This window comes from Numenius arquata, chromosome 6 (assembly GCF_964106895.1).
Source record: "Numenius arquata chromosome 6, bNumArq3.hap1.1, whole genome shotgun sequence".
Taxonomy (NCBI): domain Eukaryota; kingdom Metazoa; phylum Chordata; class Aves; order Charadriiformes; family Scolopacidae; genus Numenius; species Numenius arquata.
The window spans coordinates 35,237,846-35,260,369 of record NC_133581.1 but is presented as its reverse complement, the minus strand read 5'-3'; the positions used below and the strand labels follow the sequence as shown (position 1 = coordinate 35,260,369).

General features: G+C 38.6%; 2 protein-coding genes across 2 annotated transcripts in view; both read right to left on the bottom strand.

The window, feature by feature from the left end:
- Positions 1–22,524, bottom strand: part of CD44 (CD44 molecule (IN blood group)) — a 59,177-nt gene that overhangs the window by 7,470 nt on the left and 29,183 nt on the right. The window contains exons 6-8 of the mRNA XM_074149128.1: positions 21,171–21,266; positions 4,494–4,616; positions 2,986–3,064 (exon numbers count right to left, since the gene is read on the bottom strand). Of these exons, the coding sequence (XP_074005229.1) occupies positions 2,986–3,064; positions 4,494–4,616; positions 21,171–21,266 (298 nt within the window). The remainder of the gene's footprint in view (positions 1–2,985; positions 3,065–4,493; positions 4,617–21,170; positions 21,267–22,524) is intronic.
- Positions 9,609–20,058, bottom strand: LOC141465277 (uncharacterized). The gene is made up of 9 exons (XM_074148624.1): positions 20,053–20,058; positions 17,473–17,569; positions 16,916–17,038; positions 15,633–15,758; positions 15,148–15,270; positions 14,242–14,346; positions 12,040–12,234; positions 10,746–10,755; positions 9,609–9,831 (listed from the first exon to the last, which is right to left on the bottom strand). The coding sequence occupies exons 1-9, from the start codon at positions 20,056–20,058 to the stop codon at positions 9,609–9,611; spliced, it is 1,008 nt and encodes a 335-aa protein (XP_074004725.1).

Below are 22,524 nucleotides of genomic sequence, written 5' to 3'. Positions count from 1 at the left end.
CCGCACCGCTGGCATGCCTATTTTGATTCAGCCCAGGATGCAGTTGGCTTTCTTGGCTGCAAGTGACCACTGATGGCTCATGTTGAGCTTCTCACCCACCAACACCCCCAAGTCCTTCTCCTCAGGGCTGCTCTCCAGCCATTCTCCACCCAGCCTGTATCTGTGCTTGGGATTGCCCTGACCCAGGTGTAGGACCTTGCACTTGGCCTTGCTGAACTTCATGAGGTTCACATGGGCCCACCTCTAAAGCCTGTCAAGTCCCTCTGGATGGCATCCCTTCCCTCCAGTGCATTGACCACACCACACAGCTTGGTGTCGTTGGCAAATCTGCTGAGGGTGAAATCAATCCCACTGTCCATATCACCGACAAAGATGATAAACAGCACTGGTCTCAGTACCGACTCCTGAGGAATGCCACTCATCACTGGTCTCCACTTGGACATCGACCCATTAACACCAACTCTTTGAGTGTGCCCATCCAACTAATGCCTTATCTACCAATGGGTCTGTCCGTCAAATCCAGATCTTACCAAGTATACAAGGATGTTGTGCAGGACAGTGTCAAATGCCTTGCACACGTCCAGGCAGAGTATGTCAGTTGCTCTTCCCTTATCCACCAATGCTACAGCCATCATCCATCCACCATCTACCCCATTGTAGAAGGCCATGTTATGCCTTTAGCGATGCCATGTTAGCTATCATGAATCACCTCCTTATTTTCTATGTGCCTTAGCATAGTTTCCAGGAGGATCTTGCCGGACACAGAGATGAGACTGACCAGCCTATGGTTCCTTGGGTATTCTTTTATTTCCTTTTTAAAAATGGGGGTTATGTTTCCCCTTTTCCAGTCAGTGGGAACTCATGACAACATCAAATTAAAAAAAAAGGAATATATATAGCCAAGCAATTTTCTATGCACCGAGCAGGCTCAATTACTTATCTGAAATGCTTGAATTCTCTGCCATACTGGCATCCTAACTAGAAAGGTTAAATAAATTGATTTCTGAATCAGGACGTTAACTACCTTGAAACTGAGGCCAGCACTTCATTAGGCTTTTTCAGACAACCTGAATAAGACTGAAACTGGTGGTGCTGGAGTTAGCATTCATTTAAAAAATGGTGCACCTGATAGCATTACACAAATAAAAACACAGACCGTTCTTACTTTTTAAATAAATTAATGTTTGAAATGTTCTCAACTTGCTGCTCAGCTAACACTGGAATGCACGATCCTCCTTTCTCAGCCACCCAGTTTTCTTATAGCACTGCTGCAGTGTTAGTTTCAGATTAGCTGGCATTCACATGCAGTATGCTGACTGCACAGTAACTACCTCGCTATGGATTTTCAGTATATTAGCACTTAACAGAAGAGATGAAGAAAGGATTCTTGACTTATTCATGTTATCATTCGAACCCTGCTAAAGTGAAAGAAAAAATTCCATTTGTTTCAAGCATACCAGACTATGTCCCTGCTTCAAAAAGTTTTCCTTGCAGTGATTAACACATATTACTAGGGTCTAATCTACGCACTTGCACACATGCATGCACCCACATGCTCCTTCTCTCGTTGCGACTCACTCCCAGCTGCACAGAAGCTCTAAGTAAAAGATATGTTTTCCATTAGTGGTATAATTTACAGCTCTGAGATTGTTTCATTTCTTGTCAGATACAATCTATAATTAGCCATAGTGGCCCTGTTTGTCTGTTCCTATGGTGACTCTGGGTTGAGAGGGAGGAAACACTGTCAGTCTCTACTTTGAAGTGCATATCAGAGTAACATATAAATCAATAAGCCATGCCTTTCAGGCTGTGTAACTCCAGAATCGCTTCACAGAAATAAAGTTGCTGCATTTTCTGTCTTACCATATGCTTGATGGCTTTCTTGTTTCAACAGGTCTCTAATAATACTGTCAGAGAAGCACTGGTATTGTGGATACAGTCATAGGGGAAACATATCAAGCAACATCTTGCTACTGACTTCAGCAAAATTGTATCAGGTTACTCTGTCTGACGATTTGGCATTTAGTTTGCACTGTTTTGCCTCATAGAAGCCTGCTGCATGGGCTTATCTCGTAGAAGCACACAGAAGCATTAAAATGTGCTTTCCAGCAACCAGCAGACAGACTAGGAATAGATTTGCTCACTCTTTCCTGAACAAAAATTTCCACATATCAATCTCAAACATATAATACAATCTCAACATTCAAGTAGAAAATAGGTACTCCGTTAAAGGATTCAACTTAAACATTCAAGTAGCAAAAAGCTGTGTAAGGCAACCGAGAAGTAACCTCAGAACAGCCCCCAGAGAAGAGAAAGAGTTAAGAACATTACAGCCTATCCTTCAGGCTAAAGTTTTTTCAAATTTTCTGGCTAACTTTGAACACAGATCACTGCAACTTTCTATTCCTCAGATTCTTCACCTGTAAAGTGGAGTGAATAAAGCTATTGAGTGCTCTGATAGCAGTGTTAGAATATATCCCTCTGACTACCAGCTGCCTTTTGTTTGAAAGGAACAAATTAATCCCGTGACAACAATTGTCTAACACAGCCCTTCACACTGTACACAGACAACACTGTCAACGGTGGAGGATCATACTCAGCTCATCCCGTAGTTGCTACTGTCTATGTCCATATCACATAGTTTTCACTCTCTGAGAACAGGATTTTCCTATTTGAGAAATAGGAAATTCTCTCCTAGAGAATAATTAATTCTCTGTGAGTATATACAGCTAGTTTCCATTTACAAGCAAAGACCAAATGGTTTATACAGCTACTGACTTCACATGGTTCCATATGAGTGTGAAGACTGATGTGTGACCTGTATAGGACATGGTGACCTGGGCCTGCACATCCCAAGTCACAGATCTTTGCAGAGGAAGCTCTTGCCTGTGTTACGCTACTCTGCTCTTTCACAAAGCTTTGAAGCCTAACGATGAAGAAAATAGCAAGGCAGTGTGTTTTGAAAAAGCAGAGGGGCTGCCTTACCTTCGTCGACTGTTAACAGCAATGCACACTGCAAGAATCAACGCAAGTGCCACAAGCGCAGCAACGATGATCAGCCATTCTGTGGGGAGAGTTGAGGGAGGGGAGGAGAGTGCATTAACATACCTCACATAGCTTTGCTGTTTCACAGAACTGCAAGAACACAAGCTCTTTTATATTCTTTAAACTGTCAAGACTTTTTCTCCTAGCTTGCATCAATGTTTGTTTTATGAAGTGCTTCTGGGCAAATCAAATAAATTTTCATCATTCTGCTATACATAGTCCAGCTCAGATGAAATACCCCATCTCTCTTAGTGCCTATAAGCACTGTACTTTGGTGGGCATAGGTGGAGAGGAGTTGTATCCCCGATTTACTCCAAGAGCAAAAGAAAAATCTTATCAATGATACACCTGCAATCCTCGTCATAAAAGCAGGATGACTTTCAGGTAGAGTGAACTGTTCATTTTTTCATTTAAAATCTTACTTCAAGGGGTATTTTTAGGGCAAACTGAAAAAAAGAGGAACTACAAAACTAGACAGGACCCTAAAAGGTCACATCAGTTATATTTCACTCCAGTGAAACAGGGTCAATAAGAAGATGGCTGAGGAATATTCTGTTTCTCCTAACATTTTTAATAATGGAGATTTCACAGCCTTCCTAGTAGCCTATTCTTTACACTGTACTACCATTGTAGACACAGATCCTCTCCTAAGAGCTATCTCCTTTATTTTGTTTGTTTGAAACAAATCTGCCTTGTTTAACAAGTTTTCTATGCTTCATTTGAAAGAAATTATTTCTTCTAATTAGTTAATTATTATTACTCTATGATGAAAAACTGACAAGCATTCTTTTTTTAGCATACTCTTCTCATATCTCCCTTCATTTTTCTCTGAAAATGATGAGTTCTTCAAAAGGTGCTTCAAGGTTACCTCTCCAAAGTTTTCTTTATGCTCTTCTCCAACTTTTTTCTATATGATTAATGCAATGCCTTGAACTGAACACAGAGCTTCAGCTCTGGACTTGGTAGGCCTACGTAGAGTGGGATAATTACTTTCTTGCTTTTAAAAATTACTTTTACTGCTAATATGTCGCAGAATATATTTGCATTCTTTTACAATTTTATCATGGTGTTAGCTTCTTTCTATTCCATTTTAATCTGCAAGCCTTATTCTGCAACACTCAGCTTATTATTTTCAGCAAATATTCCTGTGGATATGATATTTTGCATTTATCTTTATTGAATTTTGCCTGATTTCATATCAATTTATAAAGGTTATTTGGATCTTAATCCAATTCTCCAAATGCATGATTTCTCTCATCAGGATATTGCTGGAAAATTATATGAGTGACAATATGCTTAATTTTTCAGATTACTAATGAAAATACTGAATATTATCTGATTCATAACAAAGTCTGAAAAACTGTATTTGACCTTCATCTCTTACTTCAGTTCATATTAATACAAGTCTGTGCTTATATTGTTAAAACATACGACTTCCCAAAACCTACCTGGTACCTGGGCTGACCGTGGTTGTGAAACTATTTTTGTTGTTGTGGTCTCTCCAGGGAAAGTAGTGGATTCATAATGTCCCTTGTGTGGTCCTTGATTACCATATACACTGGAGGTAGGTCCTAAAGAACAAAACTATCCATTAGTCCAAATATGCTTAGTGAATATTTAACAGCAAGATACAAAGTCTATGACTTCCACAATTAAAACAACATATTCTAGAAAGTCCTCGCTGAGGTCATTAAAAAGTATTTATACTGAAAACTATTATATAGAATATAATCATCATACTTATCTGAACTATGGCTAGTTTTAGCATTTTGAATAACAAAACTCATGCTTTTCCCCTCTTGTCTCTCTCATATGTTTCAGTTTAGATTATGCTATGCTTCCGTGAACCAAAATGCAATTATAATTGCCTAGAAATTTTGTGGAGAAAATGTAAAGACATGTGAATGTTGGCAACTTTTTGAAGAGGTTTTTGTCATACAAGTCAAACATGTCTGTTCCATGAGGAAAAGAGAGTGAGAAGAGAAAGAGAGATAAAAAAACATTACTTTTTTATTTAAACCTAAAATGACCGATATGGAGAAATTCTGAAACTTTTAATTTTATTCCTACATAGGATAAAACTGCATTTCAAAAACTCTAATGCTTTCATAAAATACAATAGTTCTCTGAATGCTTTTAAATTTGATAGCTATATATAGAGTGGGACTTTAAAAATTCAAAATATTTTTTCCTAATAGAAAAAAATGCTCTCTGTATACTTAAGGATGGATCCCCTTGTCCTTTTCAATAAGTTCTGTAATTTGGTTCTAAGACAGTATTGGATCTTAAATCAAAATGCATACTTCCAGACTTAAGCATTTGCTATGCTGGCCATACCACTTGAACTTCTACATTTCTGGCCCACACCGTTGCCATATGGGTATCCCAAGTCTAAAATTATCACCTGACTATAGATATGGTGATTTCATTCAGTACTACTACTTCATTATCACTACAAAAAAGATATGGGAGACCTCTGCCTCTCTGAATTCTTCTAGACTCTAATAGAGTAAATTAAGCACTTAACTCTAATCAGCTGTGAAGTTCTGTTTCTTTAATTCGCACTGCAGCTCATTTCCAGCCAGCATTTCTCATCTCATTTCCTATTAGCAGCTGGCAAATACAAACCTGAGAAGCATCTTTTTTCCCCTCTGTTAAACTTAGCCAACAAGTCGTTCATGAATCTTCCAGATGTTTTCATTATTTTTTTTAACAAGAAACTTGCTGACTGGTGAGTTGTTTTTTGCTATCTCACCACAAAGGACAAAGTGCTCATTCAGCAACGAAGGGTCCTGACCTAGTCTCCAAGAAAGCCGACCAAGGGGAACATGCTCACTTGTCTACCCCACATCTCAGCATATTTTTTTTTAAGGTGCTTTATATCACCCTTGAGAAATGCCAGAGCTTTTCCACCACAAAGCCCCTTAGAAAGACATGCAGACATTTATTAAAATTCATGTGCTTAGAGAACTGCAGTTCACCCTTCTGCTCCCCTGAGCACTGAGAAGAAGCAGCAGGATTCAGTCACGTCCCCTGCTGCTCTGGCTCTGGGCAGATGCTTGCAAGTGACAGGGAAAGATCAAAGCTCATTTCATTTTGATGACATGCTAGATTTTTTTCTTTTTGACAGTTATTTTTTGGGTTCCTAGAGTGGACTGATTTGTTATTGCATGGACACTTGGACAACAGGTCAGTCAAATGAATGAACCCTTCAATAAATAAACTATTTATGATGATGGTAGTGTCCTAGTGATTCCCTTGTAACGTGTTTTTAAAAAGCACCAAGAGAAGATAAATGAAAAAAGGAAGAGTTTTGGGAATATGGCCTTATGAGCCTTTGCCACGGTACTGACAATGCAAAGATTTGACACAGGTGCTCAGCTTGAAAATGATCTTCAAACCAGTTCTTACAGGTTTTATTGCTCAAAACAGAAACATATTCAACCAATGTAGAGGGAATACAGATGAGGGGAAAAGTGACTCACAGTTAAGTGTCACGTAGCTATCATTTGTGCCCAGCAAAAAAGCACGACATGCTATCACATCTGTATGAGGAGAAAGTTTACTTTTCACTGTAATTATTGTGTTACCACATACAGACAAGCGAATATAAGAAAAGGTTATTTGCAAAACATTATTTTCAGTCTTTTAGCAAATGTCCTCTGCTTTGCATAGGAAGAGATGCCCTTTAACAATATCTTATAAGCAGGTTATAAACAATAGTAAAACCCCAAAATGAAATAATAATATGATAATAATTGACAACTATGGTTAGTACACATAATTTTGGACCATCGCCATTGTCCAAAATAACAACTGACTGACGGATAAATGAAAACACTCATAATTTGTAGTTCTTACTAGTAGGAAGAGGGGTCTGCAATTGGTTAAGATGATCTTCAATGCCTGGAAAAACTCCAGGTATCCAATTGACATGGGAACCATCTGTGGTGTTCACTTGTTCACTTTCACTTCCAGATGGAGTGGTAGGTGCCAGTGGCTCCTTGGTTGCTTTCTCTCGGTTAACATCATCCACGGACTCTGTGACTGCCATGACAATGTCATGATCAGCTTTAAAAGTGAGTGCTCACACCACCACCTCGCACATTATTTCTCTCCTTCCTGTACCACAGCAAGCCAGAAAGCATGTTCATTTTCTTCATTCGAAGTGCAGCAGGAGAGAAGCCATGAAGGCCTCCCCTTCTTCCACACTGTCACTGACTTCTGAGAGACCCTTATGCACCACATACATGCTCACCATGTTGGAAGGGGACACTGACTACAGATACAGATCCCAGTGACAGATGGAGAGGGAAGACCTTCAGAAGAAGAGACCACAGCAGCAGCAACCTGACCCTGTAACTCAGGAGTGAGCAGCCATACTGCAGACAGATCTGTGGCAGTCTTGCCTGGCAATCCAGCGGTGAGGAGGAGTAAGGAATTGAAGGCAGAATTTACGGGATGTAATTCTTTCATGATTGCCCTGCACCCACCACCAGGAAAGCACTCCCTGGTGATGGTGCTGCTGCTGAGTCACAGGAGCAAGCCATCTGATTAACCCACCAGAGTACCTTCACCACAGCAATCACGGTACCAAAGTGTATCAAGCCTGATCCCAGACGTGCAAGAAAGGAAGATGGGGTTGGGGATTCAGAATCACCAAGGTGCATGTCTTGTAGAACAGTCAGGAGGCCACCCAGGAACATGCTTCAGCAAGCACAGAAACCACCAAGTGTACCAGCAAGGACTACCTCATGGCTTCTCCAGAAGGTAATTCTATCAATAGCAAAAATTCCACCACAGCAAGTCCACACCAAGAATACAGACCCCCAGGATGAGAAAGATAGTGAAAGGAGTAAATTTCAGAAGAACTAATGTCTCATTTAGCACCAGGCATAAGAAATGTGTATGATTCTTACTGGTACCTGTCAGAGGAGAGTCATCACCAGCTCTGTTCGTACTAGCTGTGGTCCTGTCGAGGACCTCATCCCCAGGGGCGCCTCTGGGATGCGTGATGCCTTCAGTGCCCTGTCCTAGTTCATTATCTGAAGGCAGAGGTGGCTGAGTAGGATCTTCATGGTGAGCACCACCAGGAGAGGCAGCAGCTGATTTATGATTTAATAAATTAATAAATTTAATAAACCATGATGATTTAATCAGCTGGTAATTCCACGTGTGTGATGCCATACTCTTCCCATCCCACCACATTCAAGTCTCCTGTTCACTTTAAACCACTTCTACCCTTTTCTCACCACAAAAGGGGAAGAGAAGGGAGACATTCTGTCCTCCAGTACATCATCACTGTTCTCTCAATATATTGATCGGATATTTTCATTGGCTATTCTCATCCACTTTTTTACTTAATTCAAAAGATTCCCAAGGACAGTGGACACAGAGACAGCAATCAGGAGAAATCTCTGACTTGTGTCTCATGCTTCAGGATCTCATGCACAGATCCTCAGCTTCAGGGACTGTCAAGTGCTGCTACAGTGCATTTCATGTTATGTCAGTACTGACAATAAAGATCACTCTCTACAAGCATTGATTCTCCTTTGTTCCTTAAGACTCTCTGAGTGGTGACAAGTTACAGAAAATGGTTATAATTAGTTTTTCTGTTCATGGTACTCATAAGACTAGGCTTACTCCCAGAATCAGCTTCAAGTTTTGGCATTACTGAAGGATTTAACCTGTTAGAATGACTTTGTGGTGTAGTGTTTACTAAACCCACCATCCACACTGTTATTCTCTTCCTTATATAGAGGGTAGACTTTATGGTTTTTATTCTAATTAGATCAAAAGAAGAAAATGAAATAGGGTTTTCTATTTAATTTCATTGTCATCAGCTTCCCATCTTCGTAACTTAAGCTGTCCTGCTTTATCTAAATAGTTGGCTAATGTTGTATAATGGCAGGAGCAATGAGACAGAAGAGATACGTTCAGAGGAACACACAACAACCAAAGAAGAAATTTAACTAGTTGTCACAAATTCAAAAATAGGTTCTGAGTATTGTCTGTTTATGAAAGGATTAAAGTTACCTTTCCTCTTATTTCAGGAATAAGTCATGTGTTTCTCATATCATGGTTTCAGAACATTATTTTGATGGTATAAATGCTATGCTTTATATGTGACTGCATCATGGTGTTGTGTCATGACAGTTTTGTAAATTCCTTTCTCTCATCATTATGAACCAGAGGGACAAATGTTTCAATAAAATCTATCAAAAGAACACTCTCTCCCCAGATGAATATTCACAAATTAAAAGCATTACCCTGTTGATGCACAAATATACTTAAGTATGAATTCAACTTCATGATAAAAACAGTTTGGCAACACCAAATAATGTAATTTATGTCATGAGCCAGATGCAATTTGATAGTCATGCTTCACTAAGGAACAGAAAGCACTAAAAGTGGTGTTGGTAAGTAAAAAATATGTTTTACGCAGAGCTAAAACTGAAAACTTCTATCTCACCACCATACAGCCACAGCACAGAGAAAATTAATGACTCCATAATTTATATCATTGTCTTAAAGAGATCAGTAAATTCCTCTTCTCTAGAAGTTCATGCAATATCTTTCCAAGACAGGCCATCTGAGAGAAGTGATGAAATATACATAATTGACATTATTACTAGAACCTGTTGTGGAAGACTTCTTTCATTATTATTCTCTCTGGAAGGAATAATTGTTTCCGCTATAGAAGGATGTGTAGCATAATCCTCTCCTTTGTCCCAGCCTGGATACACCAATGGGTCTTGCTCTGAGTTGTTCTGTCTGGCCCCATGGCTGGAGGCATAGCTGTTATGATGATGGTGAAGCAATTATGAACTCAGTATATAAAGATCCATTTCTTAGATTATTCTGCTCTTCGGTTCTTGTCTCTATGACTGGCCTTGCTCACATGTCTACTACATTTAATGGCAAAGAGAAGTAAAGCAGATTTGCTTCGCATTCTGTTTTATGTTTAGAAAAGCTGCCTGCTGTAACCATTAGGACTGACTCCTTCCTCAAACTGAGCATATACTTTTCAGAATCAAGATATCTCATTGTTTTTCAAAAGCATTTCCCTGAATCATGCTGTTGACTTTGTACTTGTTGAATATCAAACCAATACACACTGATGCAGAATTAAGAACAGCAAAGGCTAAATAACTCCAAGAATATGACCCATCAGCAAGACTTTAATCACAAAATATCCATTTTTTGCTCCCCTCAAAATTTCACAGTTTTACTAGTAGCAGCATCTCCAGAAAAATTGACAAGGCAGTCTGACAGAGTGGAAGGCTAGCACATGCTACAGGTTTGTGAATGGTGCACACAATAAATAAGACAGCATTCAAATGGAGAATATTTGATATTGCTGTTATTTAGAGAAATGTGATATTGTCCATATCAACCAATCAGCACCTTTTCTTAGACAGTCAGAGCAAAAGAGTACCCAAAGTAGTATAACCCTTCTTGACACCCCCTAACCCATTCAAAAAACCCCAAGGAAATTGCCACAGTGTGTTAAAATTTTAATTGCAACTAGGCCAAATTATATTGCTATAGTAATATAGTATAGTATAGTATAGTATAGTATAGTATAGTATAGTATAGTATAGTATTTATATATATCAGTAATGCATTGCACTGCATCAGCAGGTTTTTAAATAATGTTGATGAAACATATGGGTTTGGTATCTTAGAGATATGTGGGCTTAGGGACTGCTGAAGCAGTGAGATACACAAAACTTTTGCCAGTAAGATTACATTTCGTTGAAGGAATAGATTCACATTGTACAGCATGTCAAATAATGTTTATGATATGCTTGTCTTCAGTGGCCTGTATTTGATAATCTGCAAGAGCAGATGATGACTGTTGGCAGTACTTAGCACAGCACATCAGTCATTAACTAGTAAATTTAGTACACTCACAGGAACAGAAACTAATATATGTCAATTCTTAGTAGCATTTTAGTATAATTTTATCTTCTACATTTCAATTGCTTTGACCAATGGAAGAGAGAAACCTCTCTTTTATTCTACATTACGCTTTGGCTTTTTCCCTTCAGCAGCAGTATCACCTTGTCGTAGTTCAAAACTGGGGTGAGTAGATATCGTAGATAAAAAATTTTAGATATAATTGCCATATTAACAAAAACTGAGAAAAAACCCAGGGTCCAATAATGACTTGCAACACAGCTCCCAAACGTTGAAAACTACAGCAGGCATTATTATTTTTGCATTTCACAGAATCACAGAATGATATGGGGTTGGAAGGGACCTCTGCAGATCATCTAGTCCAACCCCCCTGCCAAAGCAGGTCCACCCAGAGCAGGTCCCACAGAAACGTGTCCAGGTGGTTTCTGAATGTCTCCAGAGAAGGAGACTCCACCACCTCCCTGGGCAGCCTCTTCCAGTGCTCTGCCACCCTGAAAGTAAAGAAGCTCCTCCTCATGTTTAGGTAGAACTTCTTATGCTAAAGTTTGTGCCCATTTCCTCTTGTCCTGTCACTGGGCACCACTGAAAAAAGACCGGCCCCATCCTCTTGACACCCTTCCTTTAAGTGTTTATAGGTGTTGATCAGATCCCCCCTCAGTCTTCTCTTCTCCAGACTAAAAAGGCCCAAGTCCCTCAGCCTTTCCTTGTAAGAGGCCCCTAATCATCTAATCATTTAAACATTTCATGTTTCCTACAGATATAACCCTGGTAGATAGCCTGTTAAAACCTTGTGACCGCATGACACAGAACACAAAACATAGGAGACAGTGCCGGAATTAATCTGCTATAGGTCTTGACAAGCAATCCAAGTAGGAGAAAAAACAAACCTACAGGAACAGGTTCTGAAGAATAGAATAATTTAAAAAATAATAATATAACATCAGAATTGTTCAGGTTTATTCACAGAACCTCTTTTATGGCTTCAGAATGCAAAATTATTAATAAAAAAATCCTAAAACTAAACCTTTAGTAAATGCTGATAATTTACTAAAACATGACCTGTAACATTACCTGTATGAGAAGATTCCTTTTCAATATCATTTTCCCCTCCAACAGTAAATTCATGCTGTTCAGTACTTCCAGTGGTATTTGCAGGATTATGTTCTTGACTGATCCATCCATAATGAACACTGTGTAATAGTGGATGTGGGGTTGGTCCTTGACGATTTTCATTTTCACTTGTAACTAGTGCTAATAAGATGATGATTGAATCAATAGATCAAAATACCCAACAACAGTCATATTCTCATCTGCGTGATCTACACAACAAGGGTGCTTGGCTTTTGTGTTTTGACTTTTTCTTTTGGTACATTTGATGTGAAATGAAAGATGAAAGAAAACAAAAGTCCTTTGGAAACCCTGTCACACAAAAGCATCACCAGGATCAGAAGAAGATTTAAGGGCACCAGAAATTATCCCAATGACCAATGGCAGAGGAAAGCTATAAGAGAAGCAGTGGAAGAGCACATAGAAACAACAGCCTGTATCTCTAGTTCATGTTTACCAATACTAACTTAACTGTTGAGTCTGTGTATTCTGGCTTTTTGAAAATGAAAACATGATGAACTTTCTCTTTTGAGTTAATATCTCAATTACGCAATTACAAGGCTGGATGCAAGGAAATTGTCCTTTCTTCTGGGTCTGGATGAATGAAGTAAGTTGGTTCATATCTTCAAAGTCGAAAAGCATGATTGTTTTGAACTCAGTAATAATTAAATCTCTTACTGATAAAATAAATTAATTGCTCACTCTTTAATTAGCTGTTGTTTACATAGCAGAAGATGCACTCAGAAATCACCTTAAGTACCACCACCATAAGAGATTTTCTAATGAACATTAAAAGGCTTAGAAAAGACACACCATGAAAAAAAAAAAAAAAAGAATACCTGTAACACTAAGATGAGCATTAGAACTTGGTTTGAAATATATTTGCCTTAGGTATCAAATGTTTCTATGCGTGATATATTAAAGATAAAGCAAAGATCTTAATCAGAGCATGCAAAGAATGAGCTGGACCTTAGGGACTATTTCCCAAAAAGAAAAAAACTGGAGGAATATTTATATTCACATTCAGGTAATGAAATGTTCATTAAAAAGATACTCATGTGAATGCAATTCATTATTTTTGTAATTAAACCCAATACATATAGATTATCTTGTTAAAAAAAAAAAGTTAAAATTAACTAATTTATGAATACCACTGATTTAACAATACTTCAGAACTAAAAGAAAGTTATCACAAAAATTATTTCTGAGCGATTACAGCACCTGTTCTGATGCCAACTGTATAAACTTTTACTGTTCAAAACAATCTTGGAACAAGAAAGACGGGTATCCATCTCGCTATTGGAGGCAGATCGTATAAATCCAAAGAATTACTACAGGATGTAGAAAATGCTTGTCTTTACAGAAGTATAAGAAGGTTTTCCACAAGTCCCAATGAAATTTATTTCTTTTTAGTGCAATCTAATTTTATGCAATTACAAGGTTGGCCCCTATTCCAGCTGTAAATAGCTCTTCCTCCAGCTATTCGTTTTTGAACCTCTCCTTAACAGGATAAAGCTGTGCATTATAGCTGAAACATCCTAAAAACAAAGCTTATATCCAGCTATGCTTTTAAAAAAAATTTAACTGGAAATATTTTGGTACACAGCAAAAATAGCTGGAGAATGCTCTCTGTAAGCCTTTGCCTACAGAGGTTTTTCAGTCTTGAAGAATATAAGCACACTTTCAGTATTTCAGTTGGCTACTGGCACTAACACTGGTAGCAAAATGTTCACATTCATCTGGAGGTAGTGTATTATCCTTTGTAGCACAGTTCCATATATTTGAATCACTAGGTCCCTTTTTTGTCTGTCTTCAGATTTTACAATAGAAATATTGAAGCAGAAAAAAAGGAATATTTTTGCCTCACCAAGGTGGGCCACCAAACGTTACAATCTGCTCAATTTTATTACACTACTGGCAGTGCAAGTTTGAGAATCCCGTGACGTGAGGAAAAGTGGCAAGCAATGAAGTTGAAATGCAAAAGATAGACTTGAAATTACAGATGAATGTTATAGATGCCACCTCTGAGGGCTCTTACTACAAAGGTATTATATTGAAATGAGACTAATGGTATGGGAATTGCAACCAGTTGCACCATAAGACTGTTATACTTCACTAAATTATGTCACAAATCTGAATGTAATCTGAAATGCTTAATTGCTTTACCCCTGCCAGCAGAGCTAGGATACTGCTCCTCTTCATCTGTATAGGTGGGGTTCCAATGATTTTGTGTGGAGACTTCCAGAAGTATTTCGCGTTGCGAATCCGTAGCTGTTAGGACAATGGAGGATTCAACGCTGACCATGCTTTACATCTACCACTATTACTCTACTGTTAGTGTGTGCCATAAAGGTGATGGAAAATGGAAATTCATGCATAGCTTAATTGTAGTCTCTCTGTTCTTCTTATCAAATCTCTTTACATCAAACCAGTTGTTCTTTTCTTTTCACTGGACAGATGCAAAGTTTCCCAAGAAGAATGGGGAAACAAGGAATAGAAAAATAATGTATAGCAGAAGTAGTGCAAAACAATTACAGCAGTTACAGACATTTAAACTCAAGTTTTAAGAATAATGCTGGATCTAAAGCATATGGTAGATGTCCAAATACATGTAAAACATGCTTGCCAAGTACTCAAGAAGTAGTCAGATTCATGTTAAAATATCCACCACCGAGCTCAAAAGCTATGGTCAGCAAAAAACCAAAAACACCCTTGACAGCCACCAGGAAGCCAATATTAGTCAAGAAAGTTACAATACAATTGAACAGATAAAATAAAACTTCCACAGGAGTCTACGATCAGAAACTGTAAGTTTTCACCCATGGAGCATGCAGACACCACTAGGCCAAGGAAGGTATTTGGAATGCAATACACCACATGGAATAAGTCACCAATGCAGAGTCTCATTCTATTAATATGTCCCTCATATGACTTCTCCAATTATAAGAGAGAACAGTTGATGAGAAGATAATCCAATTTCCACACAATATCTGTGTGGTAAAGGAGGAGAAACATCAGGTAGGAGAGGAAAAAGAAGAAGGAAACCATCCAAAGAGAAAGGAAGTTCCTTACTAGTACTTGGAGCATACTCATCCTTGGCCACACTCCTGTCCCAGCCTGGAAACACTGTTGGGTAAATCGTCTCCTCCGAAGAGTCTTCATCATCTGAACCATTGCCACTTGACGTCACATCTGCTGTGATGATGTTAAATCTGCCATAAGCCCTAACCCACAAGGTATTCTGCTGATAGCAGTTATGCTTTCCCAAGTACATCCTTTATAAAATGACTCACATAACTCGTCCCTTTCAGACAAGCAGAGTACCTCCGCAGTACATGGACAATGTGGACAACTGCTCTATCGCTGCTAAATGTACAGCCAGTGAGAGATAGACCCGTATTTTGCTCTTCCCTCTTCAAACACATGGTAACAAAAAGCAGTGACATATACTACACATTCAACCCCCCCACATGCTTAATGCTTCTGAAGCTTGCTGCCCTGGTGCTCTGGTTATTCAGCCCCTAATCAAAGCACCCTCTTAGCATGACATTCTTTACCCTTCGTTGCTTGCATGGGTTCTTGCGTCTTCTCTCCAGGATTTGACCACCACCAGTGGTTTGAGAATGGATTCCACCAAGCTTGGGTGGTGGCCTTCTCCAGGTTGTCATGATGAGGCCCTGGAGCTGTTAGAACATGGTTCATTCAACCAAGATCTTGTTACTATTTCTTGAGAAGCATTTTTCTCGAGAAGCATTTTTCTCCAGCAAAGTCAAGTCCACCAGCACCAGCACCCTGAGCATGCTCATGCCACTGAGATGGATGTGAGTGCAAGGCAAATGTATCATCTGTGGCATCATTGCATTCCTCAAACACTTAGCCAGATGCAAGCACGAGTGGCAGTCACAAGAAAGAGCATGGTCCCTTGAGAGGAGCTGTCAAAAAGCCCTGTGGGTCTTTGCTAGCCCTTTACATTCAACAAGGTTAATGAGTTCCTCACAGGCTTTGCCAGCAGGAGAGATTAGATAGCCTTAGATAGACTCTAGAATGAGGAACGTTCACCAAGATGACATAAAACCACATACAAAAAGTGAAAGAAATATCCATGACAGGCAAAATGACACCCAGAGATAAGCACACACATTAGTTTAGCCTTCTCTTCCACTGAGAACCCCATGAAGCCAATGCTGCCAAGGACCCGGGCTCAGAACTACAGCCACTCCATTCAAATGACACATGCACTCCCCTTGGCCTGATGCTGTCAGCAGAACCCACACCAGAAACACTTTCCAGTTAGGCATCAGCGTAGCATGGAGAGAGAGGTGCAGCTTTAGTCCTATCACATTACCAATGCACAGCGTTTTCTCAAACATAGCATTTCAAATAGTAAAGTTACATACGTTTGTGACCGGCATTTAAGGATGGAAAGAGATTTTTGTTTAGAAAAAATACAGGAATCTACAGCCTTTTTGTCCACTGTGCTAGGCAAGCCAAATAGGTATTGGCATGCAAACAGAAATAATTGTGACGCTTGAATAGAGGCTGCAAACTCCCTCTAAAGAACTATTCCTTGAGACACCACATGTCAGGAGGGAAGCCCACAAATCAGGTATGAACGGAGACAAGACATCAATTCCAGAATCAATGGAAGATGGTGCTTCTAAGCATATGGGCCTCACAAAATCTAAATGGGGTTTCCTGTGGCATGGGAGATGTGTTTGAAACAAGAGTTGATCGGGAGGGCATCCAATATCCACACATCTGTGTGGCAAAGGAGGAGAATCATCAGGTAGGAGAGGAAAAAGAAGAAGGAAACCATCCAAAGAGAAAGGAAGTTCCTTACTAGTACTTGGAGCATACTCATCCTTGGCCACACTCCTGTCCCAGCCTGGAAACACTGTTGGGTAAATCGTCTCCTCCGAAGAGTCTTCATCATCTGAACCATTGCCACTTGACGTCACATCTGCTGTGATGATGTTAAATCTGCCATAAGCCCTAACCCACAAGGTATTCTGCTGACAGCAGTTATGCTTTCCTGTCTTCCCTACATGCAGCCTTACAGTCACAGAGGAGAGTGTACAGCACCATGCTGCCCACAGTCCATATCTCCTCCTGGTTCTTCTACCCACAAGCCATTCGTCACTCTGCCATGGCCCTGCTGAAGCTGCCCCAGCATGGCTCCTGGTTACATCTTAGTGCCCTACACATGCTTGCAGCACTAACTATACGCTGCCCTCTTCTAGCAGAGTGAGCAGAGTGTACTGGCTTTAAAAAATTTTCTTCCTTTCTCCCACAAGTCTTTCTCATTGGAATAGTCTCCTTCTAAATTGCCTCCAAACAGGAAAGAAGAAAAACCCAAGTACATCCTTTATAAAATGACTCACATAAATGACTCTTTACCCTTGGTTGCTTGCATGGGTTCTTGCATCTTCTCTCCAGGATTTGACCACCACCAGTGGTTTGAGAATGGATTCCACCAAGCTTGGGTGGTGGCCTTCTCCAGGATGTGAGTGCAAGGCAAATATATGGACCTGGGGCATCATTGCATTCCTCCAACAGCAAAAGTATCCAATGCTTTTAGTGTAAACAAAGTTTAAAACATTCTACTAAAGTAAAGATTGTGTTACCAGGTTTGAAAGTCTAGTAAAGTCAATGAATTCTGCACAGCATTTTTACGTGTGACAGATCAAAATACGTACTGTGTGTTAAATACGCCCCAATATTTTGACAAAAAGCATTCAAAGCTAATAGAAGCATGCTCACGATAGAAACTGAAACCCCTCAAACAAGCCAGGTGACAGTTTAACCTTTCTGCTGCACTTCAAGTCATACACATATTCAACAAAAGAAAGCAAAATCTACTTCAGAATGTTTCACTGGAAATATTTCTATCCTGGCAATTCCTTTCAAGCAATATTTTTATCAGTATTTAGACCATATAACTTCTGTATCTTGAAGATGAAGATATTATGTACTCTTTTTCATTAGGAAAAAAATCTTTAAATAATTAATTCAGAAAAATACCTTGAAGATTTACATCAAAGACAATAGTTTAGATCAGTTTTTGTGCAATATATGAAAGCATTGCAGAATGCAAGAATCAATGTTCTAATGATCAAACAGGATAAACCGCTGTTCTTCAGCCTGCAGTAGTTACGTTTTGCTTATCTGTTAATTGCAAATTGTGCAAAGTATATGGGATTAAACTCAGAACTGCACTTTTTCAAGGTGTAGCTATTTTGGCAGCCAAATCTAACAGATTTTGCCTTTCTGAAAAGCTGTCCTTGGCTGAATAAATATTGTCTCTTCTCACAGGCATGAATTGCTCCTTAAACTTAGTACTACTAGTACTACTCCGACGCAGGTGTCAGAAGATGGGAAACTCAGACATTCAAAATCTGATCTCTGAGCAACAGACTATCAAAACCCAGGTGGTCTCAAATTCGGAGCTCTGGGATGGAACTGTGAACAAAATGATAATACCAAAAGATTGGTTTACAAGACAATAACTGAATAACTAAGTAACTGCCATCTGACTTGCTGCAATCACAGCAAAATTCACACCTCTACCTGCTTTCTACAACAAACCTTAGGAGCTCATTTTCTGAAGTGATGAATGTCTTCCTTCCACATACAAAATGCCAATGAAGCTGCTTTCCTGTCAGATCAGCCAAAGTAGGGTCATAAGACTTTTTTCATTTATGAGGTTTTTTTCAGGGAATGCTCCAAACCAAATAAAAAGAATATCCACCAGAGCATAAAAACATCTATGGATGAACGAAAAGAGTCACAGTTACTGCTTGAGTAACTAGCTCTGGTAACTTAGGGAAGTATCTCATTGATCAGCAACAGAATTTTATGACATCTGATCCCATAGATGAATCATAACTTGTTAATAAAAAAGACAAAAACTTGTCTCAGACAGGAAACTTCAAAACCATAGTTCATAGATCAAACCATAGTTTTGATCAAGCTAGACACCTTTTCACCAAACTTTAAATTTAGAAATTTTCTGTAGTATAGATGGAGAGCCCCCAGTTTTGTTTCTCTCTGTCACACACCATAGATATATTTTTAGCCATCTGTCTGAAGATATATCATGAATAGTTTTCTTTACTTATTTCTTAATTTTCTACTTTTCCGTCTATGGGATATTTCTCTGGGAAATTCATTGAACCCACACTGTTGCACAATGTAAATAGCAGACATTGGGGCATGGCTTTATCTTCTTTTTTGTTTGTTCTCCATGTAACTTTCTCCTATGCTACTGAATATTTGATGATTTCTCATGGAGATTCATAGCTTATACTTAACTTCTGAAAGGAGTGCTAAATTACTTGTTTGTTTGTAATGCAGTAAAATTAAATTAAATGGGTCTGTTTGGCTTTAAAGTGATGTTGCTATGTAATAGCAGTACCTTTATAATATATCAACCCTAAACCAATAAGCAATCATGCCAATGTTATCACTTCTGTCATACATATATATCAGTATCGACATATTTTATTACACAGCTCTGCAGTTATTTTGATCTATTAAAATCTTAAATAACTCTAGCTTTCTTTCTATAATACAGTCATGTCTGTGAGAGCGATCTGTTAGCAACAGGAAGGGACATATATATATACATTTAGGATCAGTACATTTGACAATCAAGTTGTACAAGAAAAACGCAAAGCTTTTCTGCCTAGAAACACTGCACAAGATTTTGCAGTGGGTACAGAAACATCTGTACAAGGAAGCACTAAGTCACACACACACACGAAAGCAAATAAATATGAAGGAAAAATCACCACCAGAGTCAACCAAACTCCCCGCTGCTAGCAGGTGGGACTCCCCAGCCCCTTACAGGCAATACCTTGTAGCAAAACCTTTCCCTTGAAACAAGCACCAGAAAATTCTCTACTTGCTTTCACAGTTTAGGGGAAAATGACCCTGATACTTTTTTTTTCATCTACATATTTATAAGGTGTTACTAACCTTCATATCCTCTGAAACAAGATGCTTGGTGGAATGATTTGTCTTTTAGTAAAGTTTTTGCTAACTGTGTAAGACAATCATTCTTACTCTTATGCTGTGACTTCTATGTACAGTGACAAAGGTACGGTCCCTCAAAGTCATGTAGACCGCTTGACCATCTATCAGCAACCAACAAACAATTAAGCAAATTCCTCGCTGTCACAGGCTTCCATGGTGGAGAAAAAAGTCAGCAGGAAGAAACTTTCATTTCTGTCAGTTCAGTCTTTACTAAAACATGCCGCTGTAGATCTCTGTATAATGAAGATATTCTCCCTTTACGTTTGCTTTATTTTTGGGGGCAACGATCTTCATCAATCAAAACTTAAGAACTAGATATGTACAGTTCCACTTTAAAACATGTAAGATGACTATAAAAGTTTTTTATTTGCTGTAGCTGCTGTGATATATATTTGATAAAAACATCACAAGCAATTTTTGCCACTCAGTACAGCTATTTAAGGAGAAAGCAGAGAAAATGGCTACTGTTTTTTGAGCCCTCAAAGCCTGTAGAGCCCTCACAGGCCCCAGTTTTTTCTCATACATATTGCCAACAACAAGGACAAAATTAGTTTTGGCAGTGCACAAGTGGCTTGGCAACTGGAACTGCCACTTCAAGCACTGCTTTGATGAGTGAGGTTGTGGTTTTGATGTGGATTGCCCACATTCACAACCATAAATATATTAGAATCACAGACACTTTCATCACAAATTGACAAAAATGTCCTTTTCTACATCAGAAATAAATTGACTTCAAGTGATAATTGGTTGCACTAATTTGTGGTGCCTCATGAAGTAAGTAGATGTGATAAAAAAAAGCAGTGAGAAATACAAAACAACAACCTTTCTGAACTCATGTATAAGCATTGAAGTAAACATACAGTAAATGTTTTTGCTCCCCTTGTCTCAGAGAGTGTATTTTATTTCTGAATTTACCAGTCTGGAAAGTACTGTTTCTCAATATCTTCCCAAAATTGGAGATGATGTATACTTCACCACTTACCAGAATGTCCTGCTATAAGAATAAAGCAGTTTTAATGCAATCTGTATTTAATATAGTTATTATAATACATAAATCTTACTAGTATTTGCAGGATACTGTCCACCATCCTTTGCAGGAGAATTATCCACTGATGTCACCAAAGGGATGTCTGGTGATACAGGAGAAATTTCGTCATCTGTATGGTGATGGATGAATCATTACTATTTCATTAACTGAATCGCAACTCATTACTCACAACTACTTCAATTATTCTATACTGCAAGCTTCATCCCTTCATTTGTTGGTCCAAGAGAAAAGAAAGATACAGACTAGGTTCTTCAAATAATTCAATGCCAAATAGCCTTACTTTACCAACATAGTAAGGATATCATCAAAACACGAGTAAACTTTCAAGAGTATATATTACAGTGATAATGAACATTCTGGCAATGATCTGTTTATGTGATTCAAGCACTAATTGTACCTGTATACTATTGTACCTGTATACCAATCCCCCATCTGGACAGGGATTCTAGAACAATGAATGGAGTTATTTGTATTCCCTGCTTTACTGAGATATATTCTGAGTTTTAGTCCAAAAATCTAAACTCTGTGTGTAAGCAGAGTTGATAAGAGTTGTCACAGCAAGCAATTGAAATACAAGGCATATGCCTCAGGGAATGGCTCTGATCCTAGTTCCTTAGGACCAGAATGTTAGGATTTACCTTTCGAGATGCTAACTACATGGAAAAACAAGCGTAACATGTCATGAGTATACCACTGCGAAAAGCGATTTTATAATTCTAATGCTTCTGCGCTTCTGGTCAATTTTTTTTTTTTTTAATGTCAGTATTTATTGAGGATAATGATGCAAACTACTGAAATCCTTCACTGGGAAGTTATTCGTGATTTGATAAAAAGCCTGTAGTCAGAGGTCACACAGTAAACTTCACTGTACTTAGAGAATGAATTACATTTGTATCCCGTAGGTTCAACTGGAGCAAGCCTTTCAGACCTCTGATAATTTCAGCCACACAAGTAGCATAAAAGATGAAATAAAATACATGCCACTTTCACAAGACAGCAAGATAGACTTGCAAGGCACTCTAATTCACAAATTTTCAGTGCAGAATACCCTAGAAAAGAGTATGGCATTTGTATTTTGCAGGGCTTCATGAAAATAGAATTTGGGTTACCACCTAAAGGAAGAAGATACTAATAACAATTTAGTCTGACATTTTTATATCTCTGTGCATTTTGTAGCATGCTGTAGTGAGATGTCCTAAAAAAAACCCTGTATTTGTACAAAGAGAAATCACTTGTACTGTAAACTTGTCCTTGTTCCTATTACTTAATGCCAATTCATCCTTTTTGAGAACAGATAAGAATCTGTTATCATTTTCTCTATATACCCATACCCTCAGCCTTACTAATCTCTCTGTGTTCACTGCTAG

Bases quoted from the DNA above. Each gene is read 5' to 3' on its own strand.
- LOC141465277 (XM_074148624.1), bottom strand. The intron at 17,039-17,472 runs GTAAAGAGTCAT...ACATCATCACAG, and splicing joins ACCCATGCAAGCAACCAAGG to CAGATGTGACGTCAAGTGGC. The intron at 12,235-14,241 runs GTAAAGCAATTA...CTATTGATTCAA, and splicing joins TCCTAGCTCTGCTGGCAGGG to TCATCATCTTATTAGCACTA.